This window comes from Mytilus edulis, chromosome 5, assembly GCF_963676685.1.
Source record: "Mytilus edulis chromosome 5, xbMytEdul2.2, whole genome shotgun sequence".
NCBI classification, from domain to species: domain Eukaryota; kingdom Metazoa; phylum Mollusca; class Bivalvia; order Mytilida; family Mytilidae; genus Mytilus; species Mytilus edulis.
The window spans coordinates 36,058,493-36,084,044 of record NC_092348.1 but is presented as its reverse complement, the minus strand read 5'-3'; the positions used below and the strand labels follow the sequence as shown (position 1 = coordinate 36,084,044).

The window sequence follows — 25,552 nt, the reverse complement described above, 5'->3', positions numbered from 1 at the left end:
ATGAACTAATGAAAATGGTTATTTAATATTTTTTTATAAACAATATTCAATAATTGACAGTTGATTATGTCAAGAGAAACATTTAATTGTCTGGGTAACCGGTGATAACATAAGGTGGTGGACATTCTGGTTGACTACAGCATTTACCAGGTGGTGCTGGGTTCCAGTAACAAACGTCAGGAAGATCCCATTTAGGACATCTGAAACGGAATAAAAGTTGATAAAATTCTATATCTGTAAATATGTTGTGTTCTATTCATATATTTGAACAGAATACATTTGTTTTTAATATCAAGTTTTCTAAGTGAAATATTGTGAACTCTAATAAAATCGCTTTGCTGAGTTAAAGTGACATATAAAAGCTTTCTCTCTACAATTTCCAAAAGGTGATGAACCCTGAAGTTTTAGCATTCCATAGGGAAACATTTTTGTCTACTTTTTCTTTTTTATTGACAATGTTGAACACATATATCCAAACTTGAGGTGAAAGATACAGCAAAGACATTTAAATCTGTGTCATATTGCCATACATCTAAAAAATGACAATGAGGGTCAGTTCGCGAGAGAGAAACAAATGACGCCAAAATATTTGAGCCTCACTATTGCAAACTTTCTGTGCAGTAAAAAAATTCTAGTAGTAACTGTTTATGGAGTCTATAAATCATATTGTATACGTAATTCCAGAGCTCGCATTTTCTTTCATGATTTCCTAGATAGAGGATTGGTCATAATGTTCAGTGAAGCTAAGCTCTCAATAATTTTAATTCCCATTGATAATATTCCTTCGCTAATTCAAACTTATTTTGATGCTTATAATAGTGCTTTAGACGTTTCGTCCCTAAGGGTAGCACCAGCCCAGTAGTCAACACTTCGGTGTTGACATGAATATCAATAATGTGGTCATTTTTATAAATTTCTTGCTTACAAAACTTAGAATTTTTCGCAAAAAGTAAGGATTTTCTTATCCCAGGCATAGATTACCTTAGCCGTATTTGGCACAACTTTTTGGAATTTTGGATCCTCAATGCTCTTCAACTCTGCACTTGTTTGGTTTTATAAATATTTTGTTTTGAGCATCACTGATGAGTCTTATGCAGACGAAACGCGCGTCTGGCGTACTAAATTATAATCCTGGTACCTTTGATAACTATTAGACCAACACAACTTACAAATTACAGTCAATCAAATTTTTAGCGACCACTTACGAGAGAGCAAACAAGTGGTCTTGAAAACAGGTGGTCTTTTAGTACAGCTCAAAGTGATATGAAATGCATTACAGACGGAAAAAAACAATACTCTTATGAAACATTTTTTTCCCTTCTAAATACAGGTGGTACCATAAGCAGGATTGACTGTTTTCATTTTTCGAAGCATATTGGTTATTAACATTACTTTTACTTAAGGTTATATTTGGCTCTGTAGTCATTTTGTTCGTACTAGCATAATGTTTATTAAATAAATGCCCATTATTACCCATATGGGTTGAAGGCATACATAAATCAACATAATAATTTTACAATACATCATACAAAAAAACAACAAAAGAACAAAACATTATATACATATATGTATCTATCATTCAGTTGTTGAGTCCACCCTCTTTAGTGACCATGTTTTTTTAACAAATGGAGCAGCATACTGCATAATTGACGGACACGAAAGACATAAAACCAATTTGTCCAATTATACATATTACCTATATCGGAATAGATATTTCTAACTTTTGCAAAAAATCAAATCTCAAATCCTTATTTTTTGTACATGTATATAAAAAATGTTATTCGTCATCTATTTTATTTAGACAACAATTTTGACATAAACGTTCTTCCCTTTTTATCTTTTTTGTATCTACTCCTTTCCATTTAAAATGTTTTTGTATTGTTATGAGTTACAATTTATGACAAAAATAAGCAAAGACCCATCGAAACAACATCTGATAAACAAATTTAATAATACTTTTAGATATTAGGATGATATTTTGGCTCTCAATAATGACGACTTCAGTATGTATATTAATGAAATTTATCCTGCTGAACTTACTTTAAATAAAGCTGATACTAACAATGACCACTGCCCTTTCCTCGATCTTGATATCTATATCACTAACGGAAAGCTGAATACTAAAATTTATGATAAAAGGGATGATTTTTCATTTCCTATCGTTAATTATCCATTTTTAGATGGTGACGTTTCCTTGTCACCATCTTACGGTGTTTATATAACTCAACTCAACGATTCGCTCGTGTATGTAACAATGTTTTAGATTTTAACGAGAGACATTTATGTATTACTGAAAAAATGTTACACCAGGGTTTTCGATATCACAAACTGGTCAAAACATTTACTTAATTTTATCATCGGTATAAGGACATCATTCGTAAATATAGCTCAACATGCAGACTTCTTATACGTTTAGGTATTTCACATCCAATTTTTTATGGAAATATTCTTTATAAAGCACAAAGGTGTCAGTATTCACCCCAGAAACTAACAAACCTTTGAATAGACTTATTAAGAAGGGATATAATTACGATAATGTTGTCAAGTCATTAAAGATTGCATATTTTGGCGTTAATATTGAGTCACTGATATTAAATTTTTGAAATTTTCATGTACTTTCTCTGGTTCTCCTTGTTTTTTAACGTGTTTAGCCAGCACATTAAGATCAAAAAGTGGTGAATCATTTGAGTTTGTTTCTCTTTTATTAATTCCTTACTCTCTGTTGCAGGCATATTTTTAAGTTTCTTTAATATGTTCTGTTTATACTGCTTGCTTTTAAATTAATATGCTTTTTTCAGAAGTTTACTATAACGAAAGCTTTTAATTTCAAGTTTTGGTCAAAGGGAGATAATTTTAGTATTTTCCCCTTTTTTGTACATTTTTTTTTTAATTCCAGATATTCATGTCCATGGTGCTTCATTTTTTTCTGTACCTTTTTAAAACATTTTTTTATCATACACTTTTCTGATAGATTAGTATAAACATTAAATATTGCATTACTTGCAAGATTTATCCCTTCTGATGTTTTCTCAAATTTGTTTGTCTGAAACCTGTCTATTTCTTCATATATGTGACCAGCCACGACATATCCAGGCTTATGGAGGTGAAACGTCATTGTGAGAAAATCGCCGTTAACTATATGTGACAGGCTTAGTTGGGTACATTGTCTAAAATTTGATTTTTGTATATGTATCTAAAATATTCCGAAACAAAACTCTCTGTCATGTTATTATGACATATTTGTTGTAATAGCAATGAAACGAGTCATTTCGAATAACGGTATGAAAATGAGACTGTTCTATGACGACTTTTATTTATTGAAGCCACTAATTTATAAAACACAGAATTATTGTATTTATCGGCTTTTAGTGATGTTGAATAGCGTATTTGAATAAAATTTCAAAGACTTAAATTTACTGCAATGCAAACAATTCTTAGCTCTATTTTAGAACATGTAATTTAAACTTGTTGAAATGAAGTTAGTTTGAAATTTGTCAAAGTAAGCTTTAAGAATTCCTTTTTTTTTTTAATTTAGATTTATTATGCATGTCTCTATACATAGTGAGCGACGCGTAACAGTTTATAAGTAGGTGTTCTCATATATTAATTTGATATGGTGCATTTATTATGGATATATTTCAGACTTCATTTATGAAAGAAACCCTTTAGAGCAGAGCAGTATTTGTTTGTTTGTAGCTCTATTTTAGAACATTTAATTTAAACTTGTTGAAATGAAGTTAGTTTAAAATTTATCAAAGTAAGCTTTAAGAATTCCTTTTTTTAATTTAGATTTATTATGCATGTCTCTATACATAGTAAGCGACGCGTAACAGTTTATAAGTAGGTGTTCTCTTATATGCATTTGATACGGTGCATTTATTATGGATATATTTCAGACTTCATTTATGAAAGGAAATCTATAAAGCAGAAATTTGATTTTTTTTTGTATCAATTTAAAATGTAGATTCAAATATTTTTCACTTCACACGATAAAGTAAAACTTCTTCAAAACTTATATATGATGTATAGTTCGGCATCCGCAAAAAAGAAGCCAACGAAAGTGTTTATCTTTTCTTCACACATACGTATTTCATTGAATCTCGATATTTATCATGTTTATAATTTTTCTAACAATGACGTTCTACCTCCATAAGCCTGCAAATGTCATGGCGGGTCACATATATACATATCTGATTTAGGCAGTTCCATTTCCAACAACTTTCTAAAAAGTTTCGTCCATATATAATTAAACTTTTGTTTTATACATTGGCTTTGACAAAACTTTCTTAAATTGAGAAATTATTAAGAAACTAAAAATTCCATCATCCACAGGCAACGCTGATCTTACATTCTTAAGGTTTTGTATGTCATATAGCTCTTCACCAGCTCTATAAATATGGTTTAACTTTCAAATATTTTGCTTAAAGCATTCCTGGTTATAAAAAATCAAGAATAGTACAGAAAAATGAAGAAAAAAATCAAGTGCTCTCGGTACTGTCTTTTGATCAAAACAAGTTTCTATTCAAGTTCTCTACAATTCTATCAAGGTCCTACAAAGTTGATAAATAACTTTAGTCTGTATCGAAATGTTTACTGCTAAAAAGAATAACTAAGCTGGCCTAAGGTAGTCGATTTACGATTTTCTGTTGCAGCGTTGACAAAAGTAATTCAATAAAAAGCATAACATTTACAAGGCACGCCCAAGGCCAAAAGAATTAAGAAAGGACAATAATACATAAACTATCTCTTCTTGAAGAGACATAAAGGTAAAGTATCAAGTAATGTATAAATTACAAAAAGGAAAGCATAAGTTTAGGAAGAAGAACTTAACGATGAATGCATAAACATAAAACAAAAAGTTTAACTCTTTTTTTTTGTTTTGTTAGCAAGGATCGATTGCACTGCTGATGTGTTGTATGCCCTTGAAAAATAAGTAATAAGTACAACCAAACTGCCTTAACAACAAAGGAACAGTGGTGTCCCTTTTTTTAGGTACTGCTATAATAATCTCAATTTAATTCAAAGAAATTATTATACTGTTATAATTACACTATGGATATAAAATTTATAGAAATATTTTGCTTAGATCGGTATATATGTAAGGGACAATAAATTAAAATAATTTAAGGCATTAGTCTTAAATCCTGAAAAATTAAGCTTAAATCCTGAATAAAGATGAAGTGAACCAATCCGAATAAATCTAACTTTAAGGTGGTATGGGAGTCTAAAATAAAAATGATAGAATTTGTTCATACTTTGCAAAAATGTAGTATCTATTGATACATGTTAAAAAATATTATAAAAATGATAGGTCACCGTGCATTTTTTCAAGCTACGGGTCGTGACAAAATGACACATTTTGTATGGATTATACAGGAAAAAAACACCATTTTGTGAATAGAAACTAAACGAAATGATAGAATTGTAAAATAAATTAGGAAAATATAGCTTTTTAACAATGCTTTGATAATATCAAAAGAAAAGATAGGGTCACCGTACGTTTTTTCCGGCTAAAATGCAAAGTAGGAAAATTCCATGAACAATCCAACAGAAAATGCACTGTTTTAGAGTTACCTCCCCTTAAAATGACAATTTCAAAATATTCAAAAACAACCAAAAATAATCTACACTTGTACATATATTTATATTTATAAGTTATATTCTTATAAATTGGATCTTTTAAATGTAAAAACACATGAAATATCTGCACTCTTGCATCAAATTTTGCTAATTTGATAGAAAATATGGACCTTAGATTCTCTGTTTTTTACAATCCAAGATGGCGAAAGACACCCATACCACCTTAAACATTATAAGTAGTTGTTAATATAGAATGTGTCATAATATTTTGAGACTTTTCGTGTCAAATTTACCATGCAGTCAATTTTGTAACAAAGTGATTTTTCTGTTTTAAGGCGAAGTGTACGTAATTGCACGCCCCTAGCGGAATACGGGATTAATAACGTTCGACGTTAGTTACGCAAGTTATCTCCCTTACTCCAAGAAAGAGAAAATACTTCCTGCGGTCTATCATAAATCCAACAAGCACGCCCGTGCTGTCTTAAAAAAAACTAATCATGAGAAATTATCTGAATTACTCCAGTTAGAAATCAAAGCATTCTATTGTTTCGTGCAGCCTGACTTTAATACAAGTTGATTTTTTTTGTTTTAGACGCATGGGACATGACAGGAATTTCGTGTAAAACTTATGATATCTAACAGATTGTAAAAACGCCTCACAACAGAATTATAAATAAATAAACATGTGACGATTCTACTTCTATTGATATCAAATTAATTAAAATGAAACCTGAATTAACCCAACAATATCGTTTTAAAAGCCGTAGTTTTGAACGAAAACACATGTATAGTACTCAACATAAAGTTTTAGGTTACCGAACAAATAATGAATGACATGTGAAATTAATAATTAGATTAAAAAATCGTTGAAATGTTCGTATTTTGTGCAAATGAAAATTTTAGGACATGTTTTTCATCCATTTAGAAAATAAGACGATACCAAGAGAATATAATTTGACCAAAAGTCAGAAGAACAAAGACGAAAATTAACAAATTCTCATAGTAAAATAAAAAGTGACCACTCTAAACATTTATCTTAGAATAAGTAAAAATTATGTCATTCACATGCCAAGAAATCCTCGCTAAAAATTCCGGTTGACCCCCTACGGCAGTCATTAGTAGATAAAGATTTGATTTCATTCATGAAATAAATTTATGACCTTCATGTATGTGTCGCTCAGAACACGGCCATATACCAAATGGTCAATATTAATCATCCATGTAATTTGCTCTATGGTGTGTTTGCAGAATTTCAACGGAGGCAATTTCTTGGCATGACTTCCATTTTTCAACTTTCTCAACATGTGCAGAAAATAAAGAGGTGTCTTCTAATCCGTCCGAAATTTATAGGAAAACTGAATCTAAATTTAGAACCAAATTGAAATTGAAAGCACAAATACACATGATTCATGTATGATAAAAATATAACACGTCATTTCTTCTTTTTCAAATTCCAATTTCGAAGAAATAGCAAAATTTGTTTTCTTTTATTGTGCCTGTGTGCATCATTTCAAATTAGAGAAAAAATGTAATTTTGAAGTAACGTTTTATTCCCAAGTCTCCATTCAAGATTATGAATGAGTAGAATATATCATTACCGTAACGGTTAAAGAAAAGAGGTCCGGAAAGTTTTGCGGCACTTGAAACTGTAATTTAATGTTTAGTGGAAGTAGAGGTGAAATGAGTTTAGACTTTTAATACATTCTGATAGCATTTTAAAGATTTTTTTTTTTAAATTTAACGGAAGTCTACTGCAAGGGATGCTTAAATGACCTCAATGATTATCCAGGAAGATCTCGCACTCGGTCAGCTCTATGCTTTCACTTAGTTCATGATTATAGATCATAATACAAGAATTGAGAAGCCTGTGGTGTACTAACAGGGGCGGATTCAGTCATTTAAAAAAGGGGGTCCCAACCCAGGACAAAAGGGGGGGGTTCCAACTATATGCCCCCATTCAAATGCATTGATCGGCCCAAAAAGGGGGGAGGTCCAACTCCCGTAAGGATCTGCCAATTACTTGTCCAATAATGTAAGAATTTGGAGTTTCATATCACTTACATTCAACGTTTTTTATAGGATATAACTTTTTTTATTTTCAACGTTGACCCACCTCCCCCCCAAAAAAAAATGTATCCGATAAAATTCGTTGAATGTAAATCATTTTAAACTCCAAAAATGTGTATTATTGGACTAATAGTTTACTGGTTGTTATTCACTTTGGTTCAAGTCTGTCACTTCACAACATGGTATTTGATTTTCGTAACTGTTTTTTTCATGAATAAGACTGTTGACTTTCTCGTTGGATTTTTTTTTGCATTTTTCATATCGGGGTTTTTGTGGCCTACACATTATGTTTTTGTCCCTTTAATTGTTGAAAAGAGTTTGGTTGTTAATAGTTATTGCTTACATCAACTTCATTTAACCAGTGGCGGGTAGTTGACTCATTTGATGTCATACCACATCTCCGTATTGTTTTATATGATATAAATAGGAAAGCTATGCATTTGCATTATGCAGAGGCTATATCCTTACGGCACTTCGCTAGGTAAACCCGTGTAGCAATACAGTATGAATAATCTCCGTGCATTACACTGAGTACATTCTTATAACATTTCATTAGGTACATTTTTAAGGCATCGACCATGAGAATTCTCATAAGGCCGCATTCTTATATAATTAATATTGCACCAATTAATTTAAAGCATTACTCTATATACATCGCTTTTTAAAGCATCCCCCTAATCAAATTTAATTGCATAACACTGGGTAAGTTACGATCGTTATTGCACTGACTAGGTACGTCGATCTCAAAAGGATCATAAAAGGTGTAAGGTTTTCATTTTGAATATAATACATGTATGAAATATCTGCGACGGGTAGTTATACCAAATACTCCGATCTTTTCTAATTTTTTAAAAATGTATACATAAGCGAGTCCTTCTGTTTCACCTCGTTGCGGTCTAAAAAAATCTGAAGATTAAATGAAATGAAGCGCTTTTCTGGATTAACCTAGACAAGGGACACTAAAGGCAGAACATTTTAAAGCCACGGATGTATAACAACTTAAATAGTTGAAGATTCATAGTATACATTATGCTGATTGTTAATCCGTGTTACCCCAAGGGTGACTGAGGAAACGAGATGTGGTCGCTTGGTCTTCTCCCGACCGGCTATAAAACATTTGCCAAAGAGGAGCGTCCGTTTGGCTGTGCAGGATTTATCAAGCTCGCAGTCCCGTCCGGTCAGAATGGGTTAAATCCGATGCCTCGTGTAAAGAGAGTGCCACAATCTATGCCCGTTAAAACCATTGCAAGAACTATAGTTTAAGGGTTGAGTATGTGGACTGTTGCACGCGGCAAAATTTCTGTCCCTATCCAATATTCCCTCATTTTCTAGTGGCACTCCAAATTTCCCAGACTATCATCCCGGATGGCCTCTGTTATGAACATATCTTCCTATTGTATTTATTATTTACTTGTTCTCGAGCTGAACATTCATGACATATTTGCCACTGGACGTTAAGCAACCAACAATCAATCAATCAATTTAAATCCTTAAATGAGGATTTTTAACAAATAAGGCATGGGACAAACAAATATCTTGTTATGTTACTGAAACTTCATTCAGCAAACATTACATCATTCTTTGTCATTTAGTTTAAGAAAAGGGAAAGTGATCGAGATTGGAAATTTTGTAAAATAAAATATGTTTTGGCAGAGATGCGTCTTGAGCATGTGTGTAAACATGACTAATGAAATAGGTTTATAATGTAGACTATATTGTGTGTAAAACCTCAGATTAACAAAATGCAGAAATGCCGAATATGAAAATATGCAGAAAATAGGTCTACTTTTTTAAATACAGACATGCAGAAGTAAGATTGAAAACGAGGTGTATACCCGATCTTAGTATTAAAGCCGATCAAATTATTATGAGAACACTGTGTTAACCGGGACAAATTCAAACTCGATATTTGATTCATAAAAGAATTAAACAATCCATGCCAGCATTTAAAAAGGTTCCGAAATCATTTTAATATAGAAAAGATGAAATTAGAGTCTACGTTAAATTTCTTTCATTTGCGGTAAATTAATTTACAAAGTTGCATTTTCTTTTGCGACAGAAATATTCTTTAAAATTAGTTAGTTTATTTCCTTATCAATTTATTGCCTTAGATCATTTGTAATACATAGTAAGATGAGTAATACACACGCACGCCATTGCTACACATGTACGACTTTGTACGGTATAATAGAGTTTCGACGTAGAAGTTGTGGCGACGTTACTGCAGACAATGACGTCGCCAAATCCGGCCAAAAAACTAAACTTCAACAGAGAGTAATGTAAAAACTAATACGGTTGCAAAGGACTTTCTTTACACCGATGGATCCGTCTTGCATTTTTAAATCGTATATCATTTTTTGAAAAAAATCCATTGTCCAACAAAATAGAAAATCTTGATAATGTAAAAATATCTGCTAATTTTGATGATTTTCCCTATATATCCTTTGTAATTTTGGTGTATCATGTAGTTAATTTCATCGGCTCGTATCTCAAAAACGAAAACGGTTACCCCCTTTTTTTATTTCATTTTCTGGTGTAATTTTTCAAGCAGAATTCGTATGTGAAATTTAAAAAAAATCCATTGTGTAGTTTAATTACGTACACTTCGCCTTAAGAACAACATGCTTATTATTTCGACATCTTTGTTATAAATGATTAAAAAATCAGTAACATATCTAAGAAATTTGAGAAGTAAAAAAAATGAAATGGGATGTACATTTGTTCATGTTTCCGGTAAAATCATTCCAGAACGAGATTTAAACTAGACTGAATCGTCAGAAGAATACATTTAAAAATTTAAATGTAAAAATTATTAAATTGAGAACTTACTAAATTTGAAGATTTATCAGACGAATGTATATAAAAAAAAACATGTCATATTAGGAGTACAATTAAGAAACTACTTTATATCGAGAATAAATCACCAAATATGCATAAATTCTAGAGTTCACTTATTGCCAAAAATTATGTTCGGCAATAGGTTGAATAATCATCACCAGATTTCCGGAAATAAGCTCAATTCCTGAAACGTTTAGGCAATAACTTAATTCCTAGGTGTTAGCTTATTGCCTAGGTATCAAGCTTAATTCCTAATTTCACTTATTGCCGATAACATATCACATACTGTGAATAAATTTTTATTTCAATGAACACATTTGTAGGACACACTCCTTTGTTATTAAGGGTTTATGTTGTTCATTGCAAAAGTCATCAGACAGGAGTTTAAAATGTTTATATAGCTTTTCAATTACTATATCTGTTTTAAATAACTCAAAAGGAAGTAAGGGTTTTATCTTACCATTAATATGTAATTCATGCTAGGCAAATTGAGCATCTTTAACATGTTAAATGTTTTGAACAATTTAGGCGAAATTATAAAAGAATTTCTATGCCATAGGTGGTAGTCAAGTTTTGAAAGTGCCTTCCCTGTGTACCATTTATAATTAAATGGAATTGTCCTTAAAAGTTTATTTTGAAAGACAATTTTGTTACCTTACAACTAACTTTTTTAACTATGATTCACAGTGGTTACGGCCATCCAATTCGAAATATCAGCTCAAAGTAGGGGACATATTCGTGCCTAATCATCTTAACTCTTATTTCTTGAAAAATTCTACTTACAATTTTTTACATTGGTATTGACCATTTATAGCATCATTACAGACACAGCTAAATTTACAACCATCAGTCCAGGTTTCATCCTGCTTATATTCCTTTCCACCATAACTGCATGTCACTGAAAGCAACGAATTTTAAATTACAATATAATATATTATTTTTACCAATATCATATTGAACAAATACAATACATTCCTTAGAAAAATGCTGACAAAAAATTTAGACTATTGCTCACTTGAATGGTAATATATAAATAGAAAACATAAAAAAAAATCAGCCTAGAAGTATTCCGAAATTCAATTTATCATTAATGCATTACCAGATTTTTTTGATTTTGCTCAACTCCTGTTAAACTTCATGATCTTAATGAAAAAATAATAAAAATCTGGGAAAGTAAGGTTAAACATTAACAATCAATCGATTCACATATCTTGCAATGGAAACTCACTATCAGTTCCAATTATAGTTCCAAGTTGACAGCCATAACAGCATTCTCCGGGAGGTTTCACTAATTCCCAGTTTGGTGGTACATTTGGATATGATTGACATCTGCAATCAAAATAAAATTCAATACATTCATGTTTGAAATGTATTCTCATTTTAATTCTTATTTTGTAAGTGGTTTCATTGTTTTAAAATTACCAAAATATATAATAAACTGTTATGTTATATTCAGTATTCACTAAATGTCAAATTAAAAAATGAGTGTATATTCCTTCAATAAATGCACCTTACGTTTGTATATTCTTTAAATGTGAATAGCTGATAAATATCTTAACAAGCAGAAACCTATGAAAATGCATATAATTAACTTGACTTGCTAAAGCTATTTACAAGGTTCACAATAAATGTTAAACAAAAATATTTCTTCCTAAAACAGAACTTTAACTAATTTGCAAATGAGTCACAAAATCAAATAATTTACTATTCCAAATGTAAAATCTTCCCTTAGGCAAATAAAAAGGAAATTTTGGCCCCTTAGTTTGATTAGTATTAAAGTCATTCCCGAGCTCTTAATTGCTAATCACTTTTGCATGTAAAACAGTTACTTACATATAAAAAAGAAGATGTGGTATGATTGCCAATGAGACAACCGTCCACAAGAGTCCAAAATGACAAAGAAATTAACAACTATACGTCACCGTATACCTACATATCTACACAATTGTAGAGACCGTTGAAACAAGTACAGTTCTTGTTACAGCCATCCTTCCACTGAGCATTATGTTGGTAATCAACTCCATTAAATGAACAATTTTTAGCTGTAATACATGGGATAATGTTATTGTAAAAAGTACTTAAAATTTTTTCTACTTTTTAGGAATATTATTTCAGACAAACAATTGATTTCTGTCGAGTAATTGTCAAAACAATCAAGTTCAAGTAGAAAGTACAACATTAGCTTTTGGAATAGGAGTTACAGAATTCTTATTACATTATATTTTGTTTGATACTCTTGTTTTTGACTTTTGGTAAAATAATTGGAATCCTCTAGAGTTATCCATAAAGATCAACTAACCCCTATTTTCCTTTGTAAAGAATTTGATGAAATCAGATAGGTTTTAATCATAATGTTAATGAAAGTTAAAGTCATATGAAACGAGTGACTGGTGAAAAATAATGTTTATCCAATTCTTAAAACAATGCATGTTAATGCCACAAAGTTAGTGTTCTGTGCACGATTTTATCATATTTTATGCAAATATATCGTATAATCGTCATTTTTTTCTCCGTCTGTCATCAGATGAAAAAATGGCAGCTACTTAATTGTTGTATTTTGAAGTCGTAGTTAACCGATCGTCACCTTATAATAATCAATCAACAAAGAGGCATAGATATTGAACACATGGATGTTTAACATGTACACACAGATAAGTGTTTATTTTAATGACAGATCCCTGCGCATTGCGATCACCGGAATTTTACGAGAATGGTTACACTATGGTCGATTTGCATACGGAAAATCTTTCGGCGAATTGCTTCCTGGAAGCAAGCAATTAAAAAAAGTAAATCACTTCTAAATGTGAACAAATTAAAAGATTTTCTATGAAAAAAGTATATGTACATAAGTTTTATAATGAAAACTATCCATTCAGTTATAAAAAAACATATGCATAATTTTTTTCTAATTTGAGGTTTCATATGACTTTAATGAAAGTTGATGGTGTATAGTAAAATGATAAAACTGCTGTTAAAAATACAATTGAAATGTAACTTACGTGTTGGTCTTACTTGCCCTGCAAGGACAACATAGATAGCTCATTTGATCCAACTTTCAAATTTATATAAACGGAAAATCGATCTCCATCATTAGCAATTTACAATTTGTAAACTAATGGTATAGAATTGACGATTGTTTATAAACTTTGCTATGTTCAAAATCATATTTCGTAATTCACTGTAAAACAAAATGCCGACTTGAAAATATCACAAATCAAAATAAAGAAGCTTTGACTGATATAGAACAAGTAATCAACTACCTACTATGATTTTTGGTGTTTTACGCCACTTTTTAGCTCCTCTTTTAGGCCATTACGTCGTGGCAAGTTTTATTGGTAGAGGAAGCCGGGGTGCCAGGAGAAAACCACCGATCTTCGATAGGATAACTGAAAATCCTAGTCAATTAATATTAGTGTCGAGTACACCTGCACAGGCGGGATTTTGAATTCACACCCTCACTGTTGGTAGGCTAGTGATTTCAGTAGTAACTACGTATAACACTCGGCTACCGAGGCCCCCACTATGAATAAGGGAAATACCAAGTAAAAATCATTCGGAAAGAAATGAGAACATCTAATTACATCATAACCAATGCCTTTTTAAGATCTTGTTGTTTTTGTGTAGCTCAATTAGTAGTCTCTATGATAACTGTAAAACTGTTATGTCAGCGAAGGTCCAGCTTGGACATTTTTTGTGTGAAGCACTTATACCAAAGGTTAAAACCGATTCACATAATGAATTATATTTGCGTAGGATATCAACTTTCATAAATCTTTAAGCCAGAGCATATTTGATTGATTGATTGATTGATTGTTAATTGCTTAACGTCCATTGACAAATATTTCATGCATATTCTAAATAACTCACTATGTGGAATGCATCTATCCCATTGAACTAGAGATAAAGGATACTACAGATACAGTCAAGTCGGCTTCATAGCTTTACTTACATCTATAAATTGACAATGAGGGTCGATTGAAAACAAAACTTTACGACAAAAGAGATGATTTCAGCTTTCCAATTGTAAACTTTCCATTACTAAGTAGCAACATTCTAGCAGCACCTGCATACGGGGTATATATTTCCCTATTGTTACGATATTCCCGTGTTTGCATTTCCTATCATGATTTTCTTGAAAGAGGGTTGCTGCTCACAAAGTAGCTATTTATCCAAGAGTTCCAAATGGTGAAGTTGAAATCATTCCTTCGTAAATGTTACGGACGCCATTACGAGTTGGTTGATCGTTATGGAATAACCGTTTCAAAAATGATATCGGATATGTTCCTTACGTCGTAACTACAATCCCCTTCCCTTTCATGATTGTAACCTACCGAATTAGACTATTTACCGGATTTGTTATCACGTAAGCAACACGACGGGTGCCACATGTGGAGCAGGATCTGCTTACCCTTTCGGAGCATCTGAGATCACCCCTAGTTTTTGGTGGGGTTCGTGTTGTTATTCCTAAGTTTTCTATGTTGTGTCATGTGTAATATTGTTTGTCTTTTTGTCTTTTTCGTTTTTAGCCATGGCGTGGTCAGTTTGTTTCAGATTTATGAGTTTGACTGTCCCTTTTGTTTCTTTTGTCCCTCTTTCAGGACGAGAAGAAGTTCATAATAAATACAATAGATAGGTCCTGTCATAATAGAGGCTATTTAGGATGATGGTCGGGGAAATTTGAACTGCCACAGAATAATGAGGGTATATTGGATAGGGATATAAAATATTTGAGAACTCGTTATGAAGATTTATTTAACAATGAGAGCACTCTGCATTTTGGAGACCATTTTGTAAATTGTGGGTTTCAAATACAAGCACGCCACGGTTGTTTTTTTTTCTCTTCAAAAACTGATTCCTACGCATATCGCGAAGGAATAAGGATATAATACTCATATATCGATTTTCATTGAAATCTTTACATAAAAGATAAAAAAATGTTTAATCTCAAAACTCTTAAAAAAGAAAGACAAGCGAGTTCCCTTAAACATGTTATATATATTTCTTCCATTTGTAACTTCAATCAAACTTAACCTCTCGAATTAGATTTATTACCGGGTTTGTACTAAAATGAGCAACATGATGGGTGCCACATGTGAAACAGCATCTTGTTACTCTTTCGGAGCATTTTATATCATTTCAGGTCTTGATAGGATTCGTGTTTCTCAGTTCTTAGTTTTCTGTCTTGTGTTTTGTGTAATGTTGTTCGTCTTTCTTTTTTTCTTTTTTAGCTATTTCTTTGCCAGTTTATTTTTCTCTTATGAGTTTGTTGGGCCCTTTGTTATCTTTCTCCGCTCTTTTTAGTAAATAATAAGACTGTTCATAACAGTAATAGAAATAGTTTTGTAATTTTCAGTAAGTGTAGGACAAAGACATGCTGACTGCCAAACAGCCAAGCAGATTAACTAAATATTTATTCATGAGTTAAACCGATTAGTTAGAAGGGCCCTAGCTATAGGTATATAAAGTGACTACCTGGACACAGGTAACATGTCTTTTTACAATTGTCTTCAGCATAAGCTTTGTATGCAGCATTTAAACAGATAACGTCTTCCTGGGAGCTACATATTTCTGGATGTTTGTCATGACATCCGTTTTGAGCGGTTGTAAATAATGTATAACCTGCAAATTAATTAGAATGTTTTAACAGTTAGTTTCAAAGTCATGAAAATAAATAATAACTAATTTAACATGATATGTTAAATATTTATTAAAGGAATAATATTAATTTGCAAGCACAAAAGTCAAGTTCTGCAAATTGTCTCTTGCCCATTTTTGTAAGCAGCATATATACAGATGAACCTCTCTCTGGGCACTACATATTCTTGCTCTTTTGTCATGACTTTGTCATAGATTAATAAGAATGTTTTTTGCAGATCATTTTAAATTGATGAAAACAAATAAAACTTATTTCGACATGCTCATGATGATATGCTACATACAGATTAAAGGAATAATATTAGTTTATAAGCGCAAAATTTGAATTCTGACATTGTTGGGGTTAATTCAATACCATACAATACGTTGCATATGTTATCTGCTCAGTAAATCCCTTTCGTAACGTTGGGCCATTCCAGTTAATGTGACAATGGGGGATGGATGGTCCTTTCTGAGGGGTGTAAAATTTATACATCTTAGGGGTGAAATTTTTGGTTTTTTCATCTGACAGGTACACTTTTACGCAACAATTTCTGAGGGTCTTGCGACAGTAAATAATTAAAAATAATTACATCTTAGGGGTTACAAAAAATACCTTTGTCAGATCTGAAGGGTGCTTTGGAATGTAAACAGTTTCCTATTATGCATTACCTGGTATTGGATTTAAAATTCTGATGGGTACAATCCTTGCAATAAAAAATTCTGATATGTCAACCTGTCCCATGAAAACCCATCCACCCAATATGAACAGAAACTCTTCATCTGATAGGCCCGTTATGTATTGGCACATAGGAAAAGGGTGTTTGACAGAAACAACATGCACATTACAACTAATCAACTGTCAAGATGATAGACAGAATGAATAAACAAAGTGATTCGAATAATTCCTCCACTGCTTGAGTATTTTCAATGAAAATATTTAAGAAATTTTATGAACGTAAATATTTCATATATCTATCACAATGCTCAATAAATAAAGATAAACTACTAACTATGTTTTAAAACAAAAAGTGCATGTCAAAATTGAATAATGAAATAATTGAAAGAAAACAGCCTTTGATTTCCTACAATCATTTAGCTCGTTGTCATCAAATATTTAGCTAGAAGTTCTCATGAGCCTTAATCGCTTACCAGACGTTTTTTATTTAGTATCTCTAAGTTGGTCTCTTGCTGTAAAATTTTTCATGAATAATAAAAGGTGCGGGCACAAACCATAGTTGATAGTATCCAGTAATTTGAGAGTAAAACCTCAAAAATTAATAAAAAAGAAATAATGATAATTTCAGATTCATTCATTTCTAGATGTTATCCCTATTTATATCAATATTAAAAATAAATAACCAAAAACAGCAAAACTTTTTTTTTTTTTTTCTTATCAAAACTGCATTTAACCCCTATGTTGTATTTGAGCCACGTTGGCTATTTTTCTTGGCGTACAAGAAATGTCTACAGTTTATCTTAATCAAAGATAATAACCAAATCAGCAAATTGTCTTTAACTCTATCAAGTCAGGGGCAATAACCTAAAAATATGTTATCGAGTTTGACTGAATATTTTAGGGCAGATAGACCATAACGACGTTCAGCTTAAGTTTGGTTGAAATTTGTTCAAAAAAAGAGGGACGAAAGATACCAAAGGGACAGTCAAACTCATAAATCTAAAACAAACTGACAACGCCATGGCTAAAAATGAAAGAGACAAACAGAAAAAAAAATAGTATACATGACACAATATAGAAAACAAAAGAATAAACAACACGAACCCCACCAAAAAGTAGGGGTGACCTCAGGTGCTCCGGAAGGATAATCAGATCCTGCTACACATGTGGCACCCATCGTGCTGCTTATGTGATTATAAATCCGGTAAATAGTCTAATTCGTTAGGTCACATTCATGAAAGGGAAGAGGATTGTAGTTACGACGTTATGAACATATCCGATATGATTTTTGAAACGGTTATTCCATTACGGTCAACCAACTCGTGATGGCGTCAGTAAAATTTACGAAGGGATGATTTCAACTTCATTTGGAACTCTTGGTTTAATAGCTTCCTTTTGAGCAGCAACCCTCTATGAAGAAAATCATGATAGGAAATGCAAGCACTGGAATATCGTATCAATTGGGAGATACATACCCCGTATGCAGGTGCTGCTGGAATGTTGCTACTTAGAAAAGGAAAGTTCACAATTAAAAAGCTGAAATCATCTCTTTTGTCGTAAAGTTTTGTTTTCAACCGACCCTCTTTGTCAATTTCTAGATGTTAGTCAAGATATGAAGCCGACTTAACTGTATCTGTAGTATCCTTTATCTCTAGTTCGATGGGATAGATGCGTTCCACATAGTCACCAAATTTTGAATTGTTTAGTGAAAGAACATCATCTATATAGCGGAAAGTAAAGTTAAAGGATATTGCTAACTTCTAATCTTTCTTCCTAAGAAGTTCCTGCATGAAGTCAGAAGTAAAATCACAAAAATACTGAACTCAGAGGAAAATCAATTTGGAGAGTCCATAATCACATGGCCAAATTAAAAAAAAAAAACGCATCAAAAACGAATGGACAAGAACTGTCATATTCCTGACTTGGTACAGGCATTTTCAAATGTAGAAAATGGTGGATTAAACCTGGTTCTATAGCGCTAACCCTCTCACTTTAATAACAGTCTCATCAAATTCCGCTACATTTACATGATGCGTTAAATAAACAGTCACAATTAATAAAATAGTCAAAATATGGGTAAATCAGTCATCATCGTATAACAATTTTAAAAGGAACAATTTAACAGGACACAAAAAAACATCTACTATCTACGAACACATGGATTGATTTGAGTGTCTGACGTCAGAAAAATTATATACGTCACATAAATTTGTCGTTCAATGTGCATACAAACAATTTTAAAATTAACATAGGCAATGTACGCATACAGGGTAAAAAAATCAAAAGTATGTAAGAATAAATTACAGAAATAGACCGAGATTCAAACTAGTCCAAAAGTTATACATAGAACTTATGAGAATCCAAAACTTTTAAAAGGAACAATTTAACAGGACACTAAAACATCTACTATCTACGAACACATGGATTGATTCGAGTGTCAGCCTCGTAATAATAAAGAAACAAGTCGGCAAGTAGAGGGGCACATTTTGTTCCCATTGGAATGCCGACAGTCTGTTGAATAACACGTCCTCCGAACGTAACAAATATGTTGTCAATAAAAAAATCAAGCATCTTGATAATATCAGTTTCAGAGAATTTTTTGTTTGAATCAGAGTGATTCTTTACATAGTAGGATTTATCCCTCCCTAAGACAAGACAATTTTGAGTGGAAACAAATTGGTAAACATTTTAAGTTACAAGACCCTTCATATATTGGTATCAAAAAGCTCTTAGACATGTATCACTTTAAAACTAACTGAATTTTTGGTGATGGAACCAAGAATATACATCAAATACGCATCAAAACATAAAAAACAAATCGTCGCTGGGCTTCTTAAATGTCGTATATGACTTTTTTGGCTAAAAATACTTTTTGATACCAATGGTCTGGGCGGGAGGAAATCTTTGGTATTACAAAATAGCATACTGTTAGACCAATTAAAATCTGTGAAATAAGACATATTACAAAATTGCCAATGTCAGTTGTTTGTAATGTTTGCTTACAAAATGTTGTATGAAATCTTGAAAATCGTTGTAGAATGGCTATGGAAAAAAAACAATTGTACATTTCTTTATTTCTGTGAAAATAATTTAAGTTCTTGGATAATCCAGAAATGTCAAAGTTTTTATCTCACTGCTATTTACAAAAATTTTCAAGTTCACATACGACATTTTGGAAGCATGCATTTTGCCAAATTTTTCAAAGCCTGATTGTGAGATATTTTTTTCTTGAAAAATTTGCAATGGACAACATTTTAGAAGCCCAGCGACGAAATGCATATTCAAATAATCGTGTAGATATCATTCAAAGATGTTTAACAACGACTAAACTTAAAATTCTTTAAGATTCTCTAAATAAATAAGATGTTTGAATGTCGAAAGGATTTTGACAAATGGACATATTTTTTTTTTCATTTCCATTCGTCTTTGAGTTCCGATATCAATCCCACCCAACCCACCCCTTTTGTTATTCCCTTACGTTTTGCTTACATAATGCAAAGGTATATGAAAAATCATCATGAGCCAAAGAATGAAATAATTCTGATCAAGCTTCGTCTCCAAAGTCACTTAAGTTCTTGACTTTGTCAACAAACAAAGGTTCTCTGAAAGAATTGTGTGTTAACGTAGGAACAGAGCTGTAAGCTTCGCATTATCAAAATGTTTCAATCAGAGTCTAAGGGTTTACAATGGTGTAGATATCAATTAAAGATATTGGAACTAAGCATTAACCAAAAACCTCTAAGATTCTCTAATAAGATATGTTCATGTCAAAGACCGTCAAAGGAATATCTACAAATTGACATGTTTTTTTCCTTCTAATTTCAATTCTATTCGTTTTTTACATACAATATCAACCACCACTCGAACCCAACCTTTTATTATTCTATTACGTGTTTACTTACACAATCCACAGTGTCTTAGACAATTTTCAAGAGCCCAATAATGAAATATTCCTAAACACGCATCGTTTCCATAGTCATCACAGTTATTTAATTTGTCAAAACACGACGGTTGTGTGATATAATGTGTTGTTGACGTTGGAACAGAACTGTAATCTGTAACATAAAAAAATCAAGCTTTACATTATATAATTGCTATAATCAGAGTCTAAGTGGAAATTGTGGGTGGTTATGCTCTTAAATATTGTTATGGAACATTCATTTTCAAATGAGGAGAAGGTTATATGAATGACAATGACACAACTATCTACAAGAGTTAAAATAAAGTGGTAGTAAGTAATTAGAAGCGACCATAGGGGCTTCATTAGTGCAAAAAATATAGTCAGATATAAAACAACTCAGCATGAAAGTTGTTGACCGATCTAAACCAGAAAACTTACGGTAAAATTTCCCCAAAATAATTTATGAAGTAAGATATGACAGACATTAACCAACGACAACTACTGCAATACAGGCTCTTGAATTATACTGATATAAAAAGCCAAACCAAAGAAACCACACGATTGTTGTGAAAATATCTATTAAAAACCACCAAAGGATTAAAATTAAATTCAAATGTATTCAATGGTACATATTTAAAACTTTGAGAATATATGAAAATGAATTTCACGCAATCGTAGGACTTATAACAGAACCTCAGTAAATTTTGAAATGAGTGTTTTTACTTTAAATTTGTAGAACTTGAAGTTTTTTGTTTTTTTTTTGTAATACAGTTTGAACTTATCACTCAGTAGTAAAGTCGACATATCTCTGTTAGTGATTGGCATATATCATGAAAATTTGGGATAATCAAATTGAAATATGAAAATAAAGATAAGCCGAGTGTCTTGTTTGTATTATATATTTAATCAAATAACATCAGAAGGGTTATGCACATTTATTGCCAAATTTTAAAAGTAGAATACATCATTTTTAGTGAAGGTTTAAGGTGGCTCGTGGGTACAAAAATTTCAGCAAAAAATTAAACCTTTATTTTTTTATTACAAATTTTATTTTATTACACTATTAGTTATTACTTTATGATATGGTACAAAAATCAACCCAAAAAACGATTCGGTTTGGCCCCAGATGACTTTTAAAATGTTTATATCATTGAAAAAGTTCCAAATTATCTCCCTTTGGTGCAAAAATGCCATTTTTTTACATTCAATTTGTAATATCTTTTTAACTCATCGGTGACCTATATATTTTATTATTGTTTTCCAAAAAGCTGTACATAAACTAAATAATTGTAAAAGTGAAGCAATTTCTGTAATTAGATTATTTTTTTATTTTGATATTACCTTTATTTCTCCTATTAGCTCAACAGAATAAAAGGACATTAACAAAAATGTATGCTTTTTCCAGAGGCAGATTTTGAGCTTAAATAAACGGTGACCCCATTTTTTTATTTCATTTTTCTTTTAAGTATATGATAAAGTTCATTTATAAAAAAATAAAGTGAAATCCTATATTAGACCCAAAAAATTATGTATACCCAGGAGCCCCCTTAAGTATGGAAAGAAAGGACGATTTTTATTGTAACTTTAGTATAAATAGAGACTGTTTGGTCACAATACTTACCACTGACATTGAAGAAAGGTATACAATTATGATAACTTATAACATCACTGCATTAGACGAATGTCATTTTGATGTTTCAAATATCTATCATCTTTGAAAACGGGGTATTGTTTGTAAAGAAATGTTCCTAGATATATCAAGGATTTCATTTTTAAATATATTCTTGGCTATCTGAAGTGTCAACTTTGTGCAAGTATTTTACTATTTCCTTAAAAGTGTACACTCACAATTATAATTAATCAGACTAAAATACTAAATAGTGTTTGTTGATTGCATGCGTTTTTAAACAGGTATGGAGAAGTTATAAAAACTATTCATCTGGCCATTTAATGTATAAAAAAGTACAAACCACACTAACATGACTAACATGAATGATAAAAAAATATTATTGAGGTTAATAACATGTATTTCAAAATACTAGCGACTATGATTTTTTCATAAAGTGTTAATATATACTATGAAATATATACGATAATATATAATCTATTTTTAGCAAACAAAACACATTTGAACTTATATTCACAAATAATTACCTTGTGGGTTTGACTTCGGAGCAACTGATGTATGAACTGCTGCATTCGAAAGTGTCACCGTCTGGAAGAGAGCGACGATGCAAATTATCAAAGTCTTAGTGATGTTCATCCTTTGCTTTACAAAAATAAAATTCTGGAAGGCCTAAGTATACCAGTGCCTTTTATACTCTTGCCCACGTAAATGATCCCTTTGACAAAGTTCTAAATTTGGAAGCTGAAATGTAGACGATATGAACAGGAAGGTCAGACATTTAAATGAATGAACACCTATACGGTCCTATAGAATTAAGGAAAATTGTTTACAATCATGTGATTGGCCATCCCACTAAATCTGATGAACCCGGAAACGTAGGGCAGGTGATAAGTTATCCTGTCTAACGTAACGGAATAATTCTGACTTTGGCAATAAGAAAACAATTACATAAATTATGTTATAAGTAAATACAATCTGTTATATTACTGCTGCTTATAATACTTTAGAATGTAAGATATATATATGAAACATAAAAGCCCAGTATAGAACAAAAAAATATTCTTATGATTATATATTTATATTTTTTTTGTATCTCCGTAAGTCCTCGGCGTGTTCGAAATTCTGATACAGATATTAAAGAATTTCCACATTTCTGAAATATCTTGAATAAGTTTCTAAATAAACAACGGAAAAAGGGTCGAAAGATGCCAGAGGGACAAGTCAAACTCAAAGATCGAAAATAAACTGACAACGCACCCGTCTTGTTGCCCCGTTTGTTAGTCTAATTCGGTAGGTCACATTCGTGAAAAGGGAAGGGGATTGTAGTTACGACATAAGGAACATATCTGTTATCATCTGTGAAACAATATAACATAATGGTCCAACAACTCGTGATGGCGTCCGTTCAATTTGTTGTTTTAAAATTTTTGCGAGGAAATGAGTTAAACTGCAACTCTTGGTTTAATAGTCTTCTTTTGAGCAGCAACCCTCTATCAAAGAAATTATGATAGGAAATACAACCCCCGGAATATCGTCTCAATTGGGAGATATACACTCCGTATGCAGACGTTGTTAGAATGTTGCTGTAAAAAAATAAGAGTTCAACATTGTGAAGCTGAAATTATCTCTTTTGTCGTAAAGTTATGTTTTCAACCGACCCTTATTGTCAATTTCTCTATATAAGTAAAGAAATGACGTTATCGTATCTGTTGTATCCTTTATATACAATTCGATGAGATAGATGCGTTCAACATAGTCACCAAATTTTGACTTTTAAAGTGAGAGATCATCATCTATATAGCGAAAAGTAAGGTTAAAGGATACTGCTAACTTCTTATCTTTCTTCCTGAAATAATTTCTCCAGCAGGCACCTGATTGTAGTCATGACTTAAACAAGAGTGCACACGCTGAAATGTCTCGCCTTCTTTACTAATCATTGATATTAAGTAGAAAGCTTTATTACAACTGTATCATAAACTTAACATTAAAACCAAGATAACTAAGAGATAACTAAACAAAGACCAATGAACCATGAAAATGATGTCAAGGTCAGATGAACCATGCCAGGCAGAAATTGACAGCTAACAATTCGTCAATACAAGAAATACAGTTGAATTATTGCTTATAAATTAAGTAAACAGACCAAAACACAAACATCAACACTTAGCAATTGACCGTGACAATGAGGTCAAGGTCAAATAAAACCTGCATAACAGACATATAGATAATAAATTATTTCCATACACCAAATATAGTTGACCTAATGCATAAAGTATTAAAAAAATAGACCATAACTCAAAAACTTAACTTTGACAACTGAACCATGAAAATGAGGTTAAGGTCAGATGACACCTGTCCGCTAGACATGTACACCTTACAATCATTCCATACACCAAATATAGTAGACCTATTGCATACAGTATAAGGAAAACAGACCAAAACACAAAAACTTAACTATAACCACTGAACCATGAAAATGAGGTCAAGGTCAGATGACACCTGCCAGTTAGACATGTACACCTTCCAGTCCTTCAAGACACCAAATATACTAGAGCTATTGCTTATAGTATCTGAGATATGGACCTGACCACCAAAACTTAACCTTGTTCACTGATCCATGAAATGGGGTCGAGGTCAAGTGAAAACTGTCTGACGGGCATGAGGACCTTACAAGTTACGCATATACCAAATTCTGTTATCCTATCACTTATTATAAGAGAGAATTTAACATTACACAAAATCTTAACTTTTTTTTCAAGTAGTTACTGAACCATGAAAATGAGGTCAAGGACATTGGACATGTGACTGACGGAAACTTCGTAACATGAGGCACCCAAATACAAAGTATGAAGCATCCAGGTCGTCCACCTTCTAAAACATAAGGCTTTTAAGAGATGAGCTAACACCACCGCCGCCGCCGCCGCCGGAACACTATCCCGAGTCGAGCTTTCTGCGACAAAAGTCGCAGGCTCGACAAAAGAACTATTCGAACTTACTGTTAAATTGATGCAAGTATATAACAAAATGGTTTCTCTTTGTTTCCTTACATGAAGCAAGCCTAATGTTAAGTTAAACAAATAAATCGTTGTTGGAATTGCGAATTATCCTAGAAAAAATACGTTAAATTTGAGCTGATATATGGCGTTAAATAGATGGTTCATTATAATGAGTACTCTTCATAAAGTAATATCTAGATCGTTCGAAAATATTGCATTCAAAAACAAAC

The 25,552-nt window shown here is 31.9% G+C and overlaps 1 protein-coding gene and 1 long non-coding RNA gene across 2 annotated transcripts; both read right to left on the bottom strand.

Annotated features, from left to right (window-relative positions):
• Window positions 1–6: 6 nt before the first annotated feature.
• On the bottom strand, window positions 7–11,864 carry LOC139525070 (protein kinase C-binding protein NELL2-like). The gene is made up of 3 exons (XM_071320248.1): window positions 11,714–11,864; window positions 11,269–11,383; window positions 7–200 (listed from the first exon to the last, which is right to left on the bottom strand). The coding sequence occupies exons 1-3, from the start codon at window positions 11,862–11,864 to the stop codon at window positions 83–85; spliced, it is 384 nt and encodes a 127-aa protein (XP_071176349.1). The 3' UTR covers window positions 7–82.
• A 65-nt stretch (window positions 11,865–11,929) lies between these two features.
• LOC139523563 (uncharacterized) lies at window positions 11,930–16,098 on the bottom strand. Its single transcript, XR_011664643.1, has 3 exons — window positions 15,958–16,098; window positions 13,485–13,502; window positions 11,930–12,527 (listed from the first exon to the last, which is right to left on the bottom strand). It is a non-coding gene; the product is annotated as an uncharacterized lncRNA (long non-coding RNA).
• Between the last annotated feature and the right edge of the window lie 9,454 nt (window positions 16,099–25,552).